Source organism: Carettochelys insculpta, chromosome 1, assembly GCF_033958435.1.
Source record: "Carettochelys insculpta isolate YL-2023 chromosome 1, ASM3395843v1, whole genome shotgun sequence".
Taxonomy (NCBI): Eukaryota; Metazoa; Chordata; order Testudines; family Carettochelyidae; genus Carettochelys; species Carettochelys insculpta.
The window spans coordinates 265812470-265832825 of record NC_134137.1 but is presented as its reverse complement, the minus strand read 5'-3'; the positions used below and the strand labels follow the sequence as shown (position 1 = coordinate 265832825).

The 20356-nt window shown below is 45.6% G+C and overlaps 1 protein-coding gene across 4 annotated transcripts in view; it reads right to left on the bottom strand.

Annotated features, from left to right (window-relative positions):
- DNM1L (dynamin 1 like) overlaps positions 1 to 20356 on the bottom strand; it is a 67955-nt gene that overhangs the window by 6223 nt on the left and 41376 nt on the right. For 3 of the 4 annotated variants that reach the window (XM_075006747.1, XM_075006765.1, XM_075006767.1), the window contains 5 exons: positions 11350 to 11442; positions 9717 to 9773; positions 7839 to 7916; positions 4120 to 4287; positions 3385 to 3494 (listed from right to left, as the gene is read on the bottom strand). In XM_075006747.1, the coding sequence (XP_074862848.1) occupies positions 3385 to 3494; positions 4120 to 4287; positions 7839 to 7916; positions 9717 to 9773; positions 11350 to 11442 (506 nt within the window). The remainder of the gene's footprint in view (positions 1 to 3384; positions 3495 to 4119; positions 4288 to 7838; positions 7917 to 9716; positions 9774 to 11349; positions 11443 to 20356) is intronic. The other variant, XM_075006756.1, reaches the window with a different exon arrangement.

Sequence of the window (20356 nt, the reverse complement as noted above, 5' to 3'; positions counted from 1 at the left end):
AAAAAACTGAATCCCACAAAACAAAAAAGCAGTAAAGTAGCACTTTAAAGACTAACAAAATAATTTATTAGGTGATGAGCTTCCGTGGGACAGACCCACTTCTTCAGACCATAGCCATACCAGAACAGACTCAATATTTAAGGCACAGAGAACCAAAAATAGTAATCAAGGTTGAAAAATCAGGAAAAAAAAATATCAAGGTGAGCAAGTCAGAGAGCAGAGGGGAGGGGTCAAGAATTAGAGGAAGCCAAGTATGCAAAAGAGCCCCTACAGTATGCCAGAATATTTGCATCCCAGTTCAAACCACGTGTTAATGTGTCACATTTGAATATGAAAGAGTTCAGCAGTCTCTCTTTCCAAAGCAATGTAAAAATTCTTCTTCAATAAGACGCAAACTCTTAAGTCATTGAAAGAATGGCCCACTCCATTAAAATGTAGACTAACTGGTTTGTGGGTCAGGAGTGTTTTGATGTCTGTTTTGTGCCCATTAACTCTTTGTCTGAGAGAGTTTGAAGTCTATCCAGTATACAAAGCATTTGGGCCCTGAGCCTCAGTGGCCTCCCTGGGTTGGAGGACAAATGGAACCCTGGCCTCTTGAGCTGCATAAGTGAAGTGAGACCTTTTTTTTTTTTTTAAACTCCTCAGTTGGGGTCCATCTCAGTGAGTTTTTTTTTCTTTTTGTTTCACTTGTGTATGGCCCCCAAATATTTTTTCTATAAGTCAGTGACCCAACCCAAAAAAGGTTCTGCATCTCTGATCCAGACAGACAATACACAAGAAGGGAACAAAAATGGAGGCACAGTGAAGTGACGTATTCATGGTCACGAAGCAAGTTAACCACAGAGCTCGGAATAGAAGACAGGTCTACCAGTTCCCTGCCCGATACTCTATTACTGGTGACTCAATCTTTCCAGACAACAGTCTCCCTTTCAAGAGTCTGATTTGTCTTGTCCTCCCACCATTTCACCTCGCTTAAAAACTTACAGAATTAGACAAAATTACAAAAGCATCACAGCACACTATTACTAGAAAACAGTCTAGTCTCAATTTTTACCATACAATTATTGTACTGACATTTCAGAGCACAGTATTATTGAGCAGTATAAACAAATTATCTATAAAATCTTAGTTTGCCCTGACTTCCCTAACACTTTTTTGCAGCTTGTTGCAAAACTAGGCAAATATCTAGATGAGATGATGTACCCCCCGGAAGGCCTGTGAAGAGCCTCTGGGATACATACGCTCCTGGCTGAGAATCACTGCCCTCTATGTTGGACAAGGCTGTTTTTAAGACACCACACAGAAAGAGGTGACGGGAATTTCAAAACATGGAGAGAGGTTAGATAAGCCAATATAATTACCCAAAACAGTCTGGCCATGACTTAGCATCAAGAAAAGCAGCAAGGAGCAATGAAATCTTTAATAATCACAAGTGGTCACAATTTCAGTTTTATTTCACACTTGAAAAACCAAGAAGGAGCATAAGTTTTGTAAGGATTTCAGTAGTTACAGAACTTCCTACAATAAAATTCAAATACTGCCCCTGCCTTGCTGATGGAATCCGACAGAATCACAGCACAGCAAACCTCTCATGAAGTAGAAAAATCAATTTAGATTGGAGTTGGCAAGATTAAAAACCATGCACCTCTTGTGGAGTGACAGGATAGGTTTTCACTGCGCTTAACTCAAGTGATTAGCACCCAGGTAGGAGCATTTGGGACAGCCTAACTTGGATATAAGTAGTTGCACTGAAAAGCCATAGCCAAGCTAATGTGTCCTCACCAGTATTCCCTGTAAGCTGTGAACTTGTATGGCCACTCATGAGAGATTCAAATGCCACCCAACTGATTAGCAGTGCCCACAGCTACGTAGTTCATTTCTACTGGTGGTGCAAACTTGCACATGCCTTGCTTGGTGCACAAAGAAAATTATTCCACACATGGCTAGAAAAAATCCACATGGTCGAAAAGATTAGTGAGACCACTGGTCCTCACTGATGCTATACTGTGTCTCTCATTAGAACTTCCTGGGAGTATATCCAGTGATGTTTTTGTGCTGTAGCGAACCAAGCTACTCTGAATATTTCCCAGTGAATTGTGGGAGAGCTTGGCAGTCCTTCTGGGCACATGGGAAGACACTGGAGCACAGTGAGGCATCAACAGTCAGTCAGTGTCCTCACTGAAAATTGGGCAGGTTACCATCCTGAGCGAAAACAGGCTTTAAGACTACAGACAGAAATGAGAGGGCTAATACAGCTTGAAACCACCACTGAATTCAGGTCAGATGGTTTTGTGGGTGGGTGAACAATAGGAGGTTAAGGGCAACACCCAGGTAGGAGGCTGAGTAAACTCTGCAACTACACTTAGAGATGTTAGGCACAGAGTGCTCTTTTCAATCACCATTTCCTAAGACATCTTTGCACAGGAGTGCATAGTGGCTCTTAAGTATTGTGCAGTTATACAGTGCACCACAGTATGTGAGCCTATGGGGGACTAGTGCACGAACAAAGGAGAGAATAATCATATAGAGCAGTCCCAGAGAGTATATAACTTGAGCGTTCTGGGATAATGTTAAGGAGAGGTCAATTAAGGTTAAATAATGGTGGTAAAAGGACTTTTTGGTTGCATTGCAAAGGAAACACCATTTGAGTCATCTAAATTGAAACTGGACAGAATACTTGAAAATTTACTGGAGAACAATCTTGCAATGGTCATAGGTAAGGGATAAACAACCTGATCTAAGCTCCCAATTACAGAACTTTTTATTTTGCCCTATAAAAAGGGATAAATTGCTGACTGTTCTGTAAAGCCTTCTGTAATAAAACCATTAGTCACTTCTTTGCTTCTTTCTTCTTAGTGCAAAAAAACCTATGAAATAGCAACTTTCAAGAGTTTACACACCAGAAGCCAAGTGTTTGGCATTACTACATCTAGCGTTATGGCTAAGGATTGGCACACAATAATCAAAAGGGCCTCTTGGACTGAAAACTGGTAACTACAAAGCTGCGTCTACTGAATGTGAGATTGGACCTTGGATATATGCCAACTATTTGCCCCAATTCATCAATACAGATTGCAGTGCAGTACCAAATACAAAAGCAGAAACATTCTCTTTAGAGTACTAAACATTTCATTTAATTTTATTGTGTTGCACTTTAAAACAAGAATTTGTATTGGATGTTTTGAAAAACTGTGCCTTTTGTCTACCAAGTGGACTTTAATTTTATAAGGAATCAAACTGCACAGCTTCTCCTTGTCGACCTGATAAACTTTGCCTAGAGAGATAAAGCAATACAAAAACAATGTTCTACTCAGCAGCAAATGACACAGCTATATCACAAAAAGATTTACAAAATTTACAGGTTAATATAATGTTAGCTATTACCTATCTTGTATGTTCTTCCTGACAATAAGGAAGTAGGATTTGATAAGTCGTTCAATCACTTCACAGTCTCGTTGCTCACGGGCAGAGAGTCTGCGTGCAACAGGTACAGGCTATGAGGAAAAAATGAACACAAACTTTCTTAAATGTTTATAGGTTAACTCTGTTTAAAACAACATTTCACCTACTTAGAATAGCAGAGTAGGTACTCAGGTAATCTTACAGCTGGATTCCAACTAGACTTGCAATAAGTGTTTAATTGCCCCAAAACAGAAATAGAGATGTTTTGACAAGTCAGACACCTGAGCTCTGAAACTGAGCTAAGAGATAGTACAGAAGAAATTATTGAGAAAGCAACCTCTCAGAGAAAAAGGCAGTGGTGATTTAATTTAATCGAATAACTTTGTTTTCTACAATAGCTCATGTTTCCTGATCACGAAAGCGATTGTCCACTTCATACTACAGAAGTCTAGTACAATTTTGATACTCTGACAAGGGATTAATCTTTGTATAGCATAACAGTAGGCAAATATCTGCTTCATTTAGATGGGTGTGAAAGTTAAGTTTTCCCCAGTTCTGTTCTAAGCAGAAAGGAAGTGTTAATAGGACCTATTTGACCATATGTCCCTGTCCAGTTTCATATTCTATAGATACAGAATTCACACAGATTGCAATCTTGTTTCCTGTGTCTGAACTAATCAGGAGAGCGGCAGCTATAACATTTTTTCCACAACTTACCACATCTAACAGGTTTACAGCATGGCCTTTTTGGGGACTGGCAGGTAACACTGTAACTGGTTTAGTTTTTTCCTCCATTAATATCTCTTCAGCTTTTGAGGGTTTCAGCATTCCTCTCCAGTTGCCTGTTCCGGGTTCTTGAGTCACATCTCCCACTCCAGGAGCAGCCTGCAGAAACAGGACAACACAGAGATCTATTGGTCAGCCAGAAGTCAGGCACTGTAAGGCAGTCTCCTGTGATATTAGTATGACCAACGTATGATCAAGCATGGCTCCGTCTCCAGCTCTCATTGGAGCTTTGAGTGTACATCCATCCTCTTTCTTGGTTTCATTCCTTGCTTCCAACAACTTTTCCTTCCCTCCAAGTTTCATCTTAGGTGATGGATTAGAGGGGACTATTCCATTCACTGTGACAATGGTGAGCAATGTCAATGTAACCAGTACAATTTTTCAAACAGCCTAAATCCCATTTTAAAAACTGAATTAGGCATTTCAGGGCCTAAATCCCACCAAAAGTCTTGGAGACTTGAGCTTGTGTTCACAGGACCTTGTCCAGTATATAATGATGTTATAGTTTAAAAGTTATAGTGGGATAACTACCCTGAATGCATATTCTTATTCCAGAATAAGAATGTCACCTTCTGTTTTCTTCTTAAATTGCTCCAAAGGTGACAAAAGTGAAACCTGAATTCTGGAATAGGACTGCCTCCATGGAGAGTAACACTGGTGTAGTCAGAGCACTTTAAACTCACCTTCTCCCTCTACAGCACTGTAAGACTTCCCATATAGCTAAGCTGTGGCTCTTAAGTACCTAATTCATTTTGAAAATGGGAATTAGTCTCCTAAATCATTTAGGCACATGGGAATACAATACCCTCTACCTTGTAGCAACAGCCCCCTACAAAAATTGAAAGGAGCAGTTTTTGTTGAACACGTTTATGTAAATGTATTTCTAGACAATATAACTCTGGAAGGCTTTAACCTACTGAAAAGATTTTCTAGTACCTCAATTCAGGCAGAAGCAAGAACAGTCCCTTAAAACAGCAGCTGTAAAATCCTATGCATTCAGGTTCCCAGATAATAAAAGCTTTGTATGTGGGCTGCAAAGCTTTAGCAATCTATCTCCACAGGGCAAACCGCCAAGCCTCTCCTTATGCAGCACGGCATGTGCAAACTAGGGACATTAACATGTGACCGGTTAACCAGTAAGCCTTGCTGTAAATGGATGAGGCTTACTGGTTACAGTCAACTGGTAAGGGCTGGAGCTGCCCTATGCCTGTCACAGGCAGGCACGTTTCTCCATTTCCGCAGGACCGCCATGGGTGGAAGTGCTCCTGCTGGGCTGGAGTAGCTCCATCGGTGGCAACCCATGGGATGGGAAAGGAAGGCCGCTCCAGAATGGTCCCCTCCGCCACAGACTGGGACTGCTCCTGCCCCACTGGAATGCCCTTGCCCCACAGTGTGCATGGGGATGCTGTGGATGGGGACTGCTCCAGCCAGAATGGAGTGCCCATGGCAGGCAGGGATTGCTCTGGCTACACAGGAGCACCTTTCATGTGCAGCAGCACTACAGGCAGGGATGCTCCAGCAGGGCCAAAGCAACTCTAGTTGCATGCCGTGAGAGCAGGAGTGCTCCAGCGAGGCCATAGCACCAACTCTCGGCAGCAGGGACGCCCACCCCACCACACACACTTGATTAATTGGTTAACTGGTTAAACCTAACATTTAATCAGTTAACCAGTTAAACGGAATTTAACATCCCTAGTGCAGACTGTGCAGTGTCACATAAACAGTGTCCCCTGTAAGCTGTGTGCTTGTGCAGATGCTCAGGAAAAATTCAAATACCACCCAGCTGATTAGCAGAGCTCACAGCTAGGTTTTGTTCCTACTGGTGGTGCACATTCACACATGCCTTGGCGCACATAAAAACATAAACCATTTATTCCACATACGAATGGAAAAAATCCACATGTGGACGGAAAAGACTAAAGGGAATATAGCACAAAAGGCAGAGTTAAATATTCCAGATCAGCAAAACAGAAGGCAATCTCAACCCACTGGGAGACAGGAAAGCATTCATTCACAGAACCTGATCATCCATCCCGCACCGCTCTGTGTGTCTGACATCTATTTTATTCACTCTGCTCATGTATGTATCTTTCACAAATTACTGTCTGTGAAGAGAAATAAATTTAAAGTCATAACTGCATCACTAAGAGTCTTGAGATACTTCTTGTATCTTATTGCAAGTGCACGTGTTTGGCTTGTTTTCCACAATGTACTGTGCTCGTAGTTGAAAAATTAATCATTACCAAAGCCTGTCATGGGTCAAAAAGGCACTAAAAGCAAAAAACACACAGAGACACACACGGCACACTCAATAAGTTAATGATGAATCAATCCCATTTTATATCTGACCAACTCAACTGTCTGGTACAGACAGGTGTTTTAGGGTTTCTTAACCCAAATGTTAACAATATACATATAAACACACTGCTTTGAAATTTTACAATTGTAAGCTTAACTGCTAACAAAACAGGACACTGAGACAAAGACATAAGAAAGCTCATTATATTTTCCACTAGTGGTAGGACTTGTGCCCAAAATGATTTTATTATCAGGTTAGGCATTACGTCAAAGAATACAACTCCATGACCACGATCTCTTAATACACCACATATCTTTTCAGCACAGAATCAGTCTCGCATATCACTGTCCAAAATATTTCACACACAATCTCACAGTAAGACAACATTCTGCTAAACACATACAAACTGAGAAAGAGAATTAAGGTCAACAGCCTTATCAAACTTACAAATACAGATTTTATACACCGAACAAGAACATACTTGAATTCAACAGTTCTCTGCAACCACTGGTGCCATCATAATGCCTAAGGAACACACATCATCACTACTACACAAAACTTAGTGTAAGAAAAGCAGCTTTCAACTTTGTTTAGGTGCTTTTGGTGGTACACACAACAACGTCTTTACAGATGTACAATCTTCATCTAGTACAATAGGGTGCAAAGCCTGACTGGAGCCTTTAGGTGCTCCTGCAATATACTTAACAGCAGCCATTTCTGCTTGTAAAATAAAGATGACTAGAAAAAAAGGCTTTTCACACAGGCGTGCTGAGAAAGCAAGAAAACAGCACACCAGAGCTGAAACGTACAGAGCCACTGCAGGACGTATTGTACAGACACAAGTAAATTGGTTTAGCAGAGATTTTTAAAGATGACAAAAAAGGGGTTCATTTAGAACAGAGCCTACAGAGATTCCCTACAGAGAGCCCTATGGAGGCTCAAATTTTTAGTTTTATCATCTCCTTTCTTCCATTAAATGTTAAGACATATTAAAACATGTGGCTTGACAAACATGCTTAAAATGGCGGATTATGGTATGGTAGTTGAATAGACTTTTATTGAGACAATTTCCTGCAAATTGTGGCTCTGCACATTCACACCATAATTCACCCCACAAATATGCAGATAAAGGCAATGAAATTTCTCAGTGCACATCAAACTGCTCCATACAATCTAATGAAATGTGAGTAATGCTAGGTAACCTCAGCACTAGAAGACTCCTGATCTGACAGGTGCAGGGGACACGGTGTCAATGATAAAACATTATGTATGGGAAGTACTTTTTGTACTAGCCAAGGTGCACCACTACAGGAATGAGCATGCAGTGCTTAAACGAAGAATCAGGACAGACCTTGCCATCAGCCTCAGCAGAAGCAGCAGTAGAGGTCTCCTGGGAGGCAGGTGTCAATGCACCTGGAGGTTTAGTAGACTAAAGAAGGTAAGAAATGCAAAACAAGATCAACTAAGGGCAGACACTGAAGTTGCCTAATACATTCATAAATATTCATATTTTCTACCAATATCTTTAGCTACCTGGAAAGTTATTTTTAACTTGCAGATTTACAAACAGCATAGAATGAACAGAAGACTCCCAAAGGCCCTAAGAAGCACCCAATTAAAAATTAAACACTTCTGACTTTGTTTTGCCTCTAAATTGCTGCTAATTCCCAAGCTGCAGATTTAAAGGTAGTTCTACAATGAAATCAGAAAAAAAAGCACAGTGCAATCGGCATGATCAAAACAGCACACAAAGCAAGCTTTGTATTGCTTCTTAACACTCCCTCTTCTTCCAGCAACATCTTCACACAGATCCGAGTTTGGTCCTATAAGATAATATCAGGATATGCTTCAAAAAGCTTCTCTCACTTTTTAAAAATTCAGTTCATTAACTGTTTTTTTTAAATTACAAATCGCATCAATTTCAGCAAATGATATTTTGGAGAGTCATGAGCATGATGTTTTGCACCAATCAGGGTTTATAATAATTTCGCACAATACAGTAATGCCTCAATTTATGCAAGGGTTGTGTTCTCATGCACCTTCGCGTAACTGGAGTTTCATGTAGGTCGGGGGAGCGGCTTTTTTCCCCTGGCGGAATGCACATTCTGCAGCCAGTGAAGCAGCAGGACCACCTGGAGCTCCTTTTGAAAGGTAAGTGCTGGGGTGGGGGAAGCAGTTGGGGAGAGTTAAGCCCAGTGGTGTGTTGGGGCCATGGGATGGGGGCAAGGGTTAAGCCTCAGTTGGGTTAGGGCTGCAGGGGGGGGCCCAGGGGTGGAGTTGAGATGGAGCTGCATGTGTGGGGGGATGTGGTTGAATCGGGGCATGGTGGGGGGGCGTTACTGAGCCAGAGCCGTGCTTGGGTGTTGAGCCCAGCTGTGGGGGTTTGAACTGGGGCCGGGAGGGGAGTGTTTGAACCAGAGCCCTGCATGGAGGGTCTGAACCAGGGCAGCGGGGATTGAGCCTGAGCTGCGAGTGAGGGTGGTGAGCAGGCAGGGGGTTTGAACTGGGGCTGGGGGGTTGAGCCAGAACCACGTGTGAAGGGTGGTGAGCCAGAGTTGGGTGCACGGGTGAGCCAGAGCTATGCGTGGTAGTAAGTGGGGTGGGTTGGGGGGGAGGGGGTTCAGCACATTTCGAGGGTTTATTGTACAGTGTGTGAAATACTCTTTAAAAAAAAGTGACAGATCGCCCATTTTCACAACTTAGTATACTTTATGACATTTAGTACAGCCTTGTGTACTTTTCATTACAGTATTCAAACTGGCTTGAGAACCTGGCAAACCTAAATGAGCTGATGGGATACAGCTGAAAGAGAATTCATTTAATAGCACTGGCCAATAGGCTGGAGCTGAACTGACAGGGTCTATGTCTAAACCTGGGAATAAAGTCATGCTACAAATTAATATTCTTCTTCCAGAGAATAAAATGCTGCATTCTTATCAGCACCTCTAAAAATGGCTTTACAAGTTAGACTCATCATGTTGGTTTTGTGATTTCAAAAACAACCAAAATAACCCAATACACACCACTATACATCAGAGAAGAAATATAATCTCTGGATTCTCTCTCAGGCAACAACATAAAAGTTATGATCCACTTTTCCTTGAACACTTGCAAACACATTACATCTCAATTAACAAGAAACTCATGCACCATGTGTAAGACAGTTCTCACGTTTTGGATCAAAAGTTGTACATTAAACAGTTTTCAAAAAAAATCAATTTTCACACACCTTGTCTCGAGGCACAGCAGAAGGCAATTCTCGGGCTAACCTGTTGCGCCTTTGCTCCTTTAAAAAAACATAAAAGCCAACAAAACTTTGATTAAGTATCACTTTGCATCAAGTATCGGGGGTAGCTGTGTTAGTCTGTAACCTCAAAAAAAATGAGAAGCCCTATGGCACCTTATAGACTAACATTTATTGGAGCATAAGCTTTCGTAGGCAAAGATCCACTTTGTCAGATGCATAAATAGGTGTTTATAAAATAATCCATGAAAAACTGACGACTGGAGCACCACAAACAACAGGGAGTCCAGCAGCACCTTAAAGGCTACAACGTTACTATGTGATAAGCTTCTGAGTTGAACTCTCTTTGTCAAAAGCATGAAGTGAAAGAAAAAGGAACAGATGTGACACTACCAATATTTGTATCCCTACTCTCCATTCCTTTTTCCTTTCACTTTATGCATTTAAGTGAGCTCGACTCAAAAAAGGCTTATGCCATAATAAAATTGTTAGTCTTTAACGTGCCATCAGACTCTGCTGCTTTTGCTGAAACAGACTAACATGACTACCTCTCTAGATCAGCAGAGTCAGGTTGATAATTACTGGCCCAAAAGACAAGGAGGAGAAGAGAGCTTGCACTAAGTATGGAACAAAGTAACAGCTGAAGTAAGTCAAGGTGGATAAAGGGAAAGACCAGGGTTTTCTGGTGATTGGGAATAGATCTCTCATTAGAAAGGCCAAAGTATTACAAACTTAGAAGCATTATAAACTCAGAAGTTAAGCATTACAAACTTAAAATATTTCAACTTCTAGGAAGATGTTAGAAAAGGGGGGAGACAGGATGCTACTCGGAATACATGACAGATACCGTAAGTTTACACACATCTAAGAATCCTCAATCCTGCAATCAGATCATCACAGACATACTCTGTTTCTAAATCATCAATGAGAGTCCACAATGTAAATCTGATGGCAGAACTGGGGCCACAGGTAAACAACTTGCCCCCAATGAGCTTTTCATTTTTATAACACAAAATAAATAATGAAAGCATGAAAATGTAAGAGATAAGGTGAGTCTATAAATCAATGGACAGTAAGAAATGTGGTTGGAGAAGTGGGAGAAGAAATTAATGTTAGGTTATGGAGAAGTGAAAAGCCTCATGAAAATGGCCAGTTGAACACCTTTAAACCCATCTTCTTGCTCAGAAACACACATTTAGAGGAGAAAAAAATCAATCACTTGTGATAAATGACATACATCAGTTCTGAGCAGTGTGCATCTTGTCAATTAGTTCTGTTTTATACTTCAAACTGAATTTTAAATACATGGAATTAGTACTTACATTATATTCCAGCATTTATGCTGTTTGTGTATTTCTAAAACATGCTAATTTACAAAAGGATATGGGATACTTAGCAATGCCTTGAAAAACATGCTCCAGAGGAACATAAAACCAATTTCTTAAGTTTATGTTTATGGGATGTAATTATAGAGGTTTTTACTTCAAATATATAAAACCACAGATTAGTTATAAGAAAATACAGTTTACGCCCAGATTTTTTCAAAAATGTTGTTCAACTTCCTTGGAGTCCCTTCTAAATAATCAGTGTGTCACTTAAAAGGCTGTGTTTTCCTTACCTCTATGTTGTTGTTCATTAGCCCACAAGCATCAGCAAAGTCTGGGTGTTTAGTGTTGATATAAGCTAATTCAATGGCCACCAAATTATGAACCTACAGGGAGAAAAGTCATTCATAGTTTAGATTTAATGAGTGAATTCACTGCTAAGAAACAGTGTTGGACTGACAACCCTAGACACTGCAGTCTAACCATCCACAGCACAACAAACACACCCTGTAGGCTTTGCCTGAATTAGCATGCAGTTGCATTTCATTTCTGATCCCACAAGACAAGTTACCAAGAAGGTGATTCATCCATCCTGACACATTTAATCTTTTCCCTGTATTGAAACCATCTACTCCCGGCAAACTGACATTCCTAATGGCATTTTCAGGCAGACACCTACTGTCCACCTAACAGCTGTGACACAGTAACTTTCTATCACAAGCAATGTGCATCACATTGGAACCAAGAACCTGAGAGACTGTACTAGAACAGCTCATGCCCTGCAAGGCTGCAATAGCCTAACGTGTATGTACATTAGTAATGACTACATCATACTTCATTAAAAATCAAGATTAGTCAACCCTACTATTACATTTAAGTTTGAACAAAGAAATGAAATTATAAAATCCAATCCAAGACAACACAAGTATCTTTTAGAAAATAAAAAATGCGTTAGCTGAAGCCTGGTTGAAAACATACTTCGTTTTATAGTTTTTGGCCTGAGGAAATCAGCAAGTAAATGAAGGCCTGTTAACTTGTAGTATGGGAAGGAAGTATGGTTTGAAATGCAACAAAGTACAAAAGCTGCAGTAAACAAAGGGGAATTATCTCAAAGGAAACAAACTCAAAGCTTCCCACTGTGGAGCTGTACAAGCGAGTATTTGGGGGGAAAAAAGAAAATCAGAGAAGGCCTTGACAGATGGAAAGCAGCAAAGAGAAACTGCTTCAAGACTAGGTTTTTACTAAAGCTACCAAATTAGCTGGCAGGTATAAAACTGGCCATGAACCTGGGGCTTTTGTCAGGCCCAACCTGATCACGCTGGAGCATGCCAGATTAAGATGGTCATCCTTAGGTGTGGCCTACTGGTAAGCATACTGATCACTTTATGAGTATTATTACTGTATTGGATGTAGTAACCGCTTGTTGTTAGACATGCTCAACACAACTGCATTTAACACTATCTGGCCTTATGGTTAAATTAGCGTTTGGTAATTTGCCATATGAATATTAAATAATTTATACAATTCTGCAAATCAATAATAAATAATATAGTTGTATATGCGGATAAGATTGAAAAGCTTTTTTTTCTTTTTTTTAAAACAAAAAAGCTCTCAGTTTCTAACATTTGCAGGGAGCCAAACTGTCTACATTTGTATGAATGACAAAATAGTTATTTATAAGACAACAATACCACATTTAGCTTTGACAGTCAGTAAAGGAGCCAAGGCTCCCTGGAGAAACAACATATTTCTGATTGCTTTTAGGAACAGCAAAATAAGGCATCTGCTGTGGCTATGTCAAGAGAAAAGAAGATTAGAAGCTGGAGGTCTGTATTGGTTGAACAGTACACTGACTCAGACAATAATTACTACAGGTTGAGCTTCTCTAGTAAGTTACCGGAGTCAAACTGGAGAATTTGCTGGACCAGGGGAAGTCAATATCACCTAGCAGCATTATCCACACTCTTCCACTGCTTATGAAGGTCTTAGAAAACATTTAAGCTACGTCTACCCTATAGCGCTCTTTCGACAGAGTGGTGAAAAGAGGCCCTTTCGAAGGGGAGCGTCTACACACAGTCTGGGGCTGGCACGGTCAATGAGCACCGTCGAAAGGGGCTGTCCAGGACTTCAGAAGAGAGTGTCCACACACCCCCATGCCTTTTTTTGAAAGGACAGGAAAGGAAATGCCGCAGATGGGGTTGCAATGTGGCAAAGCCCTTCTGGGGCTGCAGCAAGCCACTCCTTTAAAGGGCCCCTCCCCAACACACTCGACCTGCACAGCACAAGGCCTGCAGAACTGCCACAAGCCCCACAGATGCAGTGCCTTTAGGAATGAGCATAGACCAGCAGCACAGTGGGTGCCCTGCTGGTCGCAGAAATGGCGGTCATCCTGCAGGTCCTGGCAGCGCCGTGCGCACCCCCCCCCACAGGGGGAGGGGAGGGGAATGCCCCAGACCATGGGGTCCTCTGCCCCCATTTTCCCTGGGCACTCCAACAACTCTGGATCTACCTCACCAGCTCTGAGTGGGGGGAGCAACTGTTCATAGGGGAGTGGGACAACAACCGGTGGCTCTGGAATTTCCAGATGAGGTGGCAGACCTTCCTGGAGCTGTACCAGTGGCTGTCCCCAGCCCTAAGACACCAGGACACCTGGATATGGCACACCCTCGCCATGGAGAAGAGGGTCATGATAGCCGTCTAGAAGCTGGCCACTCCAGACAGCTACCGCTCCATGGGACACCAATTTGGTGTGGGCAAGGCCACAGTTGCGGCCGTCGTGATGGAGATAAGGAGGACTGGGCACGCACCCACTGGGGTGGGGCCGGGGTGGGGCTCAGGCACACCCCACACACCCTCACTGGTGCCTGTGTCCTGCTCCCACCCATCCCACCCTGCAAGTGGTCCACGCTCTAAATGCTGTGCATCTCCAGAGGACCATCTGCATCAAGGACCTGGAAATGGCTATCACCGCACTGGGGTTCCCAAACTGCTTCAGGGCCCTCGATGGGACCCACATACCTATCTGCACAGCAGAGAATAGCGGAGCACAGTTCATCAACAGGAAGGGCTACCATTCTGTGGTCCTGCATGCCACGGTGGACAGCTGGGGCCAGTTCCAGGACATATATGTCGGCTGGCCCGGCTGCACCATGACGTGCGAGTGTTCTGTAACTTGGGCCTGTGCCACTGGCTGGAGGCAGGGACCTACATCCCCCACAGGGAGATCCTGCTGGGGGACACCACTGCGCCCCTCTGCCTGGTGGCCGATGCAGTGTACCTGCTCCAGCCCTGGCTCATATGGTCCTATACGAACCACCTCACACCCAGACAGCAGCGCTTCAACGGCTAGCTCAGCACTGCCTGCCAGGTGGTTGAGCGTACCTTTGGCCGTCTGAAGGGGCGGTGGCGCTGTCTCCTCGCCTGCCGGGAGATGGGCATCCTCAATATCCCCCAGGTCATGGGTGCCTGCTGCATACTCCACATCATGGAAAGTAAGGGGGATGCCTTTGTGCACGGTGGATGGTCGAGGCTGGCACAGGCTACCCCCAGCCAGCCGCCATCCCTAGCTGCTAGGCCCACCAGGACAGTATCCACGTCTGGGAGGCTCTGCGCCAGAACTTTAACCAGTGGCCCCAGTAAGTGCCACCCCGGCCACTCCCAGGAGGCCTCCTGCGCACTCACCCCACCTCCAGCACACTGCTCCCCCAACAGAGCGCACAGCAGATTTGGAAAAATAAATGGACATATTGTTAAGTACAGGAGGGTGGGGGCTAACTATTTACAGGAGGGGGGAACACCTAGGTCACCTGCCCAGTGGGCCATCACTCCAGAGCAGGGTTGGAGGGGCATGACCCGCGCCAGCCCCAGGTCCCACACCCCCCACTCATCCGGGGTCCCCAGCAGGGCTAGGAGGGGGCGGGAAATACAGGGAGGTAGGGCCAGGGATCGGCCTCCAGTCTAGACCAATGGGGCCCTCTCCCAGGGGGCTGGAGGGTGGGGCCACAGTGGAAGGAGCAGCAAGAAGCGTAGCAGGAGGGGGTGGTCGGAACATGAGCTCCTGGTGTGTGGCTGCCATGCTGTGGAAGGTGGAGAGGAACTCCCCTCAGGCTGCCCAATGCCAGGCAGCCTCCCCCTCCTCGAAGCAAAGCCAGCACTTGGCCGGCTCCACCTGGTGCCAGAGAGGTGGGTGTCCTCTGCTGGCCGCCTCTGGCTCCGCCACGACTGGCTGGTTGCTGTCCTCTGCCTCCAGGGGGCTGTCCAGGACCCTGGATGGGGCAAGGCTCTCCCGGCTCCCGGATGGTGCAGATGCAGAAATGGGGGGAGAGAGGAACAGGCCGTGAGTACTTACGCCTGCCCCACACCCCCGTGGGCTCTGGGTCCCCGTCCTCTGACCCACTTCCGTGGGTGTGGTGGCCTGTGGGTGTCCCCTTTGTGCAGTCCACTGCCCCATCCCTCCCCTTGGGGACAATGCCTGGCGCTGTCCAGGGGAGCAAGTGCTGATGGGCACTGGCAGCTGTGCCGCTGTCCTAGGGCTGTGGTCCAGCTGGGAGCGGGCGGGACAGGGTCTGCCAGGGGTGTGGGGTGCCGCTGGTCGTGTATGGTGCCCAACCCCATGATCCGGGTGTGTGCCCCTGTTGAGTACATACCTGAGGGTCAACCGCTGAGGTCAGGGAATGGCAGTCTGGCTGATACTCGGCTGGAGGAGCAAGAGGGGAGATCTATGACCAGGTCCCCCTCCTCACCGGCCTGTCTCCATCTCCAGCCCTGATGATGCGGGGCTGGCCAATGGTCCCAACTCCTGCTCTTCGCCTGCATGGGATTCCTCAGCTGAGGTGTCCAGGAGGGCCAGCGGGGAGGACATGTCCTGGGGGCCCAGGATGATCCTGAGCCCCCTGTAGTAGGGGCACGAAGCAGGGGTGGCCCTCGACCGGCTGGCTGAGTCATGAGCCCTGCCTCAGCTCCTTAACCTTACTCTTGGTCAGGAGTGTACGTAGGAAAACCCCAGGTACTCAGGCCCTCGGCCAGGTGGGAGAAGGCGGCTTGTTCCACCACTTGCTCCCCATCACCCAGAGCTCCTCCTCCTCCTGTCAGAGGCCCAGCAGGTCCTGGAGCTCGTGCTCTGTCCAGGAGGGGGTGCACTTCTCCAGGCTGGACCCTCGGGAGCCCTGGATGCGCTCGGAGGGGGGCCTTGCAGCTCCTTGCGTGACTGGCTGGTGACCATTGCAAGCAGGGGGTTGCTCAGGGTCGCACTGAGGCGTGCAGGGGCAGCACGTGTAGCAGCTGCTGCCTGCATGCTCTCAGCTTCCTGCAACAGGGTTTCTGGGTCCACGCAGCTTTAAGGGCTGCTGCACACATGGACCATAGAGCCCCACAGGGGCTGGGCAGCACATCTCCGCCTAACAGCTGATTGCTGCCAGGGCAGATCTTGCTCTTTCAAAGAAGTGGGATGCAGAGCACCTACACATGTCCTTTTTTGAAAAAAGACATAGAAAGAGTGCCCTCTTCCTATTATCTGTTTGGAAGAGCGGTTTTGATCCCCGCAGTGCCTAACATCAATTTCTTGCTCAAAAGAGAGCACATCATACGTAGATGAGCCGCGCGCTACTTCGAACTGCGGCCTGCTCTTTCGAAACAACTCGCTAGAGTAGATGCAGCTTTAGGGGTAAATTACAGCACAAAACATTGAGAGCCAAGACTGGTGTGTCTGAATAAACTTTATGGGACTGCAGGAAACTTGTTCACACCTCTAAGTGGTCGTCCAGTTAAGTAAAATCATGCTGGATTACGGATGTTGCTGGACCAGAGCATGCTGTACTAGAGACGTTCAACCTGTACTTCAATGCCTCATTCGATTGCTTTCATTCTACTCCCTTCCCCTTCCTACCCCAAGCTATACTTCTGCATGTTTCTTCACAACTAAAATCACAAAAAAGGAGCAAGTAAGGAAATCATCAGAGAACCTGATGCCATTAGGCACACATAGCTAACTACGCTAACTTAAATACGCTTCTCTTAGACCAAGGACTGGTTTAAAGATCTCAAAAAAAGTCTAACATTAGCATTCTTCAAACTCTGGCTTGTCTGAAGCAATTAAAAAACATGGTTCCCTATCTTTCCTAAAGTTTATTAGGGATTTGTTGCCCAGGCCCATCGCATTCTAGGTGTACACACTCACATGCACAGTTGTTGGAGTTTTTTGCCGTAGCAGTATCTGTGGAGCCAGCTGTGTTGTCCCCTTAAATGCCAAGCTCCTATGGCAATATAACAGGTGCCACTGGCCCTGCACCTTCTCAGCTCCTTCTTGCTGGCAACTTCAACAGAGGGGTAAGAAAGGTGGGTAATGGGAAGGACACAAGCCGCACATCTTGAAGAACAGTTATGAAAGGTGGGTAACTTACTTTTCCCCCTCTCAAGTGCTTGCTCATTTTCATTCCGTTCTAGGTGACTCACATGCAGTACCTATGGAGATGGCCTTGGAGTTCATGGTTTTGCAGATTACAGCACTGCTTTGCCAAAGCCAGAGTCATCTTGAACTTTCTGCCTAACTGCATAATGAGATACAAAAGTGTGGACAGACCAGGTAGCACTCTTACAGACCTACTGAACTGGTACTTTTGCTCTATTCACTGGATGAGCATTAAGATTGATTTTTAATTATTTATTAGCAGACCTACGTGGAAAACATCAGCTCGAGGCTCCTCTGTACGTGTTCCCAAGACCTACTCTTGATGACTCAATCATCAAGATATTGTATATAGGAAGAGCTGGACCCACTGACACATCAGATAAGCAGCGGCTGGACACCCTCAGGGCTGATGAGTCTAAAGGGCAGTGCCATGAATTGAGAATGGCATCTACTCACTATGAAAAGTGCTGGGAGGGAATGAGAGTCACTGGGAAAACATGCAAAATTTGTCCAGGTGACAGGTTCAGAATGGGTTTGAGACTCCTTTTCGCTTTCAGGCTTAGAAAGTAGTAGGAACAGCACCTTTTGCCCTTCATATCCCAAGAAACCACCTCCACTGCCCTCAAGGTCCAGTTCTTGTGTCCAGTTCTGGGAACCACAGTTCAGGAAGGATGTGGAGAAATTGGGGAGGGTCCAGAGGAGAGCAACGAGAATGATCAAAGGTCTAGAGAACATGACCTATGAAGAAAGGCTGAAAGAATTGGGCTTGTTTAGTTTGGAAAAGAGAAGATTGAGGGGGGACATGATAGCAGTTTTCAGGTATCTAAAAGGGTGTCATAAGGCAGAGGGAGGGAACTTGTTCTTCCTTGCCTCTGAGGATAGAACAAGAGGCAATGGACTTAAACTGCAGCAGGGGAGGTTCAGGTTGGACATTAGGAAAAAGTTCCTAACTGTCAGGGTGATCAAACACTGGAACGAATTGCCAAGGGAGGTGGTAGAATCTCCATCACTGGAGATATTTAAGAAGATGTTAGATAGATGGCTTTCAGGGATGGTCTCGAAAGTGCTTGGTCCTGCCATGAGGGCAGGGGGCTGGACTAGATGGCCTCTCGAGGTCCCTTCCAGTCCTACTCTTCTATGATTCTATAAGGTGCAGGCTTTCAACTCTTGGATAAGGATTTGCTCATGAGAAGGGTCCTTGAAGGAGGACAGGGAAGAAGACAAGTGGAAGGAAGGGGCAGGTGGCTGAAAACTGCAAGGTATGCAGCCACAAGATACTATGTCTAGTACTCACCAGTTCCAGGTGACCCAGGTTGAATGGCAGGGGCAGAGACAGTCAAGGAAAGAACAAGGTGTATCTGGGGAATTAACTAGGACATTGCTTGCAAGAGCACCTTCAAAATGAACACCTCTGGCCCTGGGATGCTTCGCCAGGAAAGGCTGAGCAGGAAGAGGAAGAGCAGCAGTGACTACAGCTTGTGTCTCTTCCTTCTCCTTGCAGGCCCCCTAGTGAGGCTGCTAAGACCTGGGCAGCAGGGGTCAGGAGCCAATGCCTGGCCTGAGTAGCCTTTAACTTGCACAGCCCCGCATTAGTCTGCTCCAGAAAGAAACCATTCTTGCTGAATGGAAGGGCCTGAATAGACGTCCGCATCTCCTGGGTCAGGTCAGCAGCCTTAAGTCAGAATCTGAGCCTCATGACCACCTCCACACAACCACCCTAGCCGCCAATCCACCAGGTCCCATGCCAGCTGAAGAGAGCACCTAACTGCTGTGGTGCCCTTCTCCACCAGGGTGCTGAATTCCAGGACCAGACTCAGAGGAAGGAATTTCTTGAACTTATACAAAGAATCTCAGAAACTAAAACTGTGCCTGCCCAAGAAGGCCTGATACTGCCAACCAGTCTGGAATTGCAGGATGTCTGTTGAATAAATTTTTCTCCCATAAAGGGCCAAGCTTCTGGCCTCTATTTTTGGGAATTGAACTAATGTTCCCCTACTCATCCTTTTTGTTGCCCGCAGACACAACCAGACAAGTCCAAGGTGGGGGATGGATAATGGTACTTGACTCCTTTGACCAGAACAAATTACTTTTTTACCCTTCTGGAGGTTAGAGGAATGGATGATGGGATTTGCCAGACAGCCTTGGCAATTTGCAGGACCCCATCATGCACTGGTACAACATGTGCCAGGGCAGAGGTTAAGATGACATTGAATAAGGTGTCTGTCATCTCCTCCAGATTTCAGTGCAAGTTCTTGGCCACTGGTCAATGCAGGAGCCAGGTGGTACTTGTAAATGTCCAGCAGGCTGGCCCTTGGTGATCCTGCAACGGACTTATCTGAGAGTAAGGATGATGACCGTACTGCCAGGGAGACACTGGAGCATTATCCCCCACAGGGAAGATGGGTTTTGGTATGGAGGCTGTTTCCTCTACCCAACCTTTAAGCAGATCTCACTGAGTACAATACCCCCTGCCAGTGATCCCAGGCAGCAGAAGCAGCAGAGTGGTATGAGGGGGGGAACCTGCTATGACTGGCACATCCCATGCACTGGCCATGTTCCAAAGCGGTACCATAGATGTCAGCTCAGCCTCAGGTGCCCATTTGCGCCAGTGGGATCTCGGCAAGAGGCTGCACTGCCCCTCCATGCTGGAGGACTCCTCTTCTGATGACCACTGATGCCACCTTTTACCAGAAGCTGGTGTTTGGAGTGGGAGGATAAGTGCCAGCACTAAGGCGGCTAGGTGGACCAGTCTCTCAACAGGGAGTGCTCCCCGAGGCAGGTGACTGAGATGTGCACTTTGAGGATGAATGGTGCTGGTGGAACAGAAACCAGCTCTTCCCCCAAGCAATCAGCCTTAAGACAGCAGGGACTGCAATCGTGGCACCCATGACCAA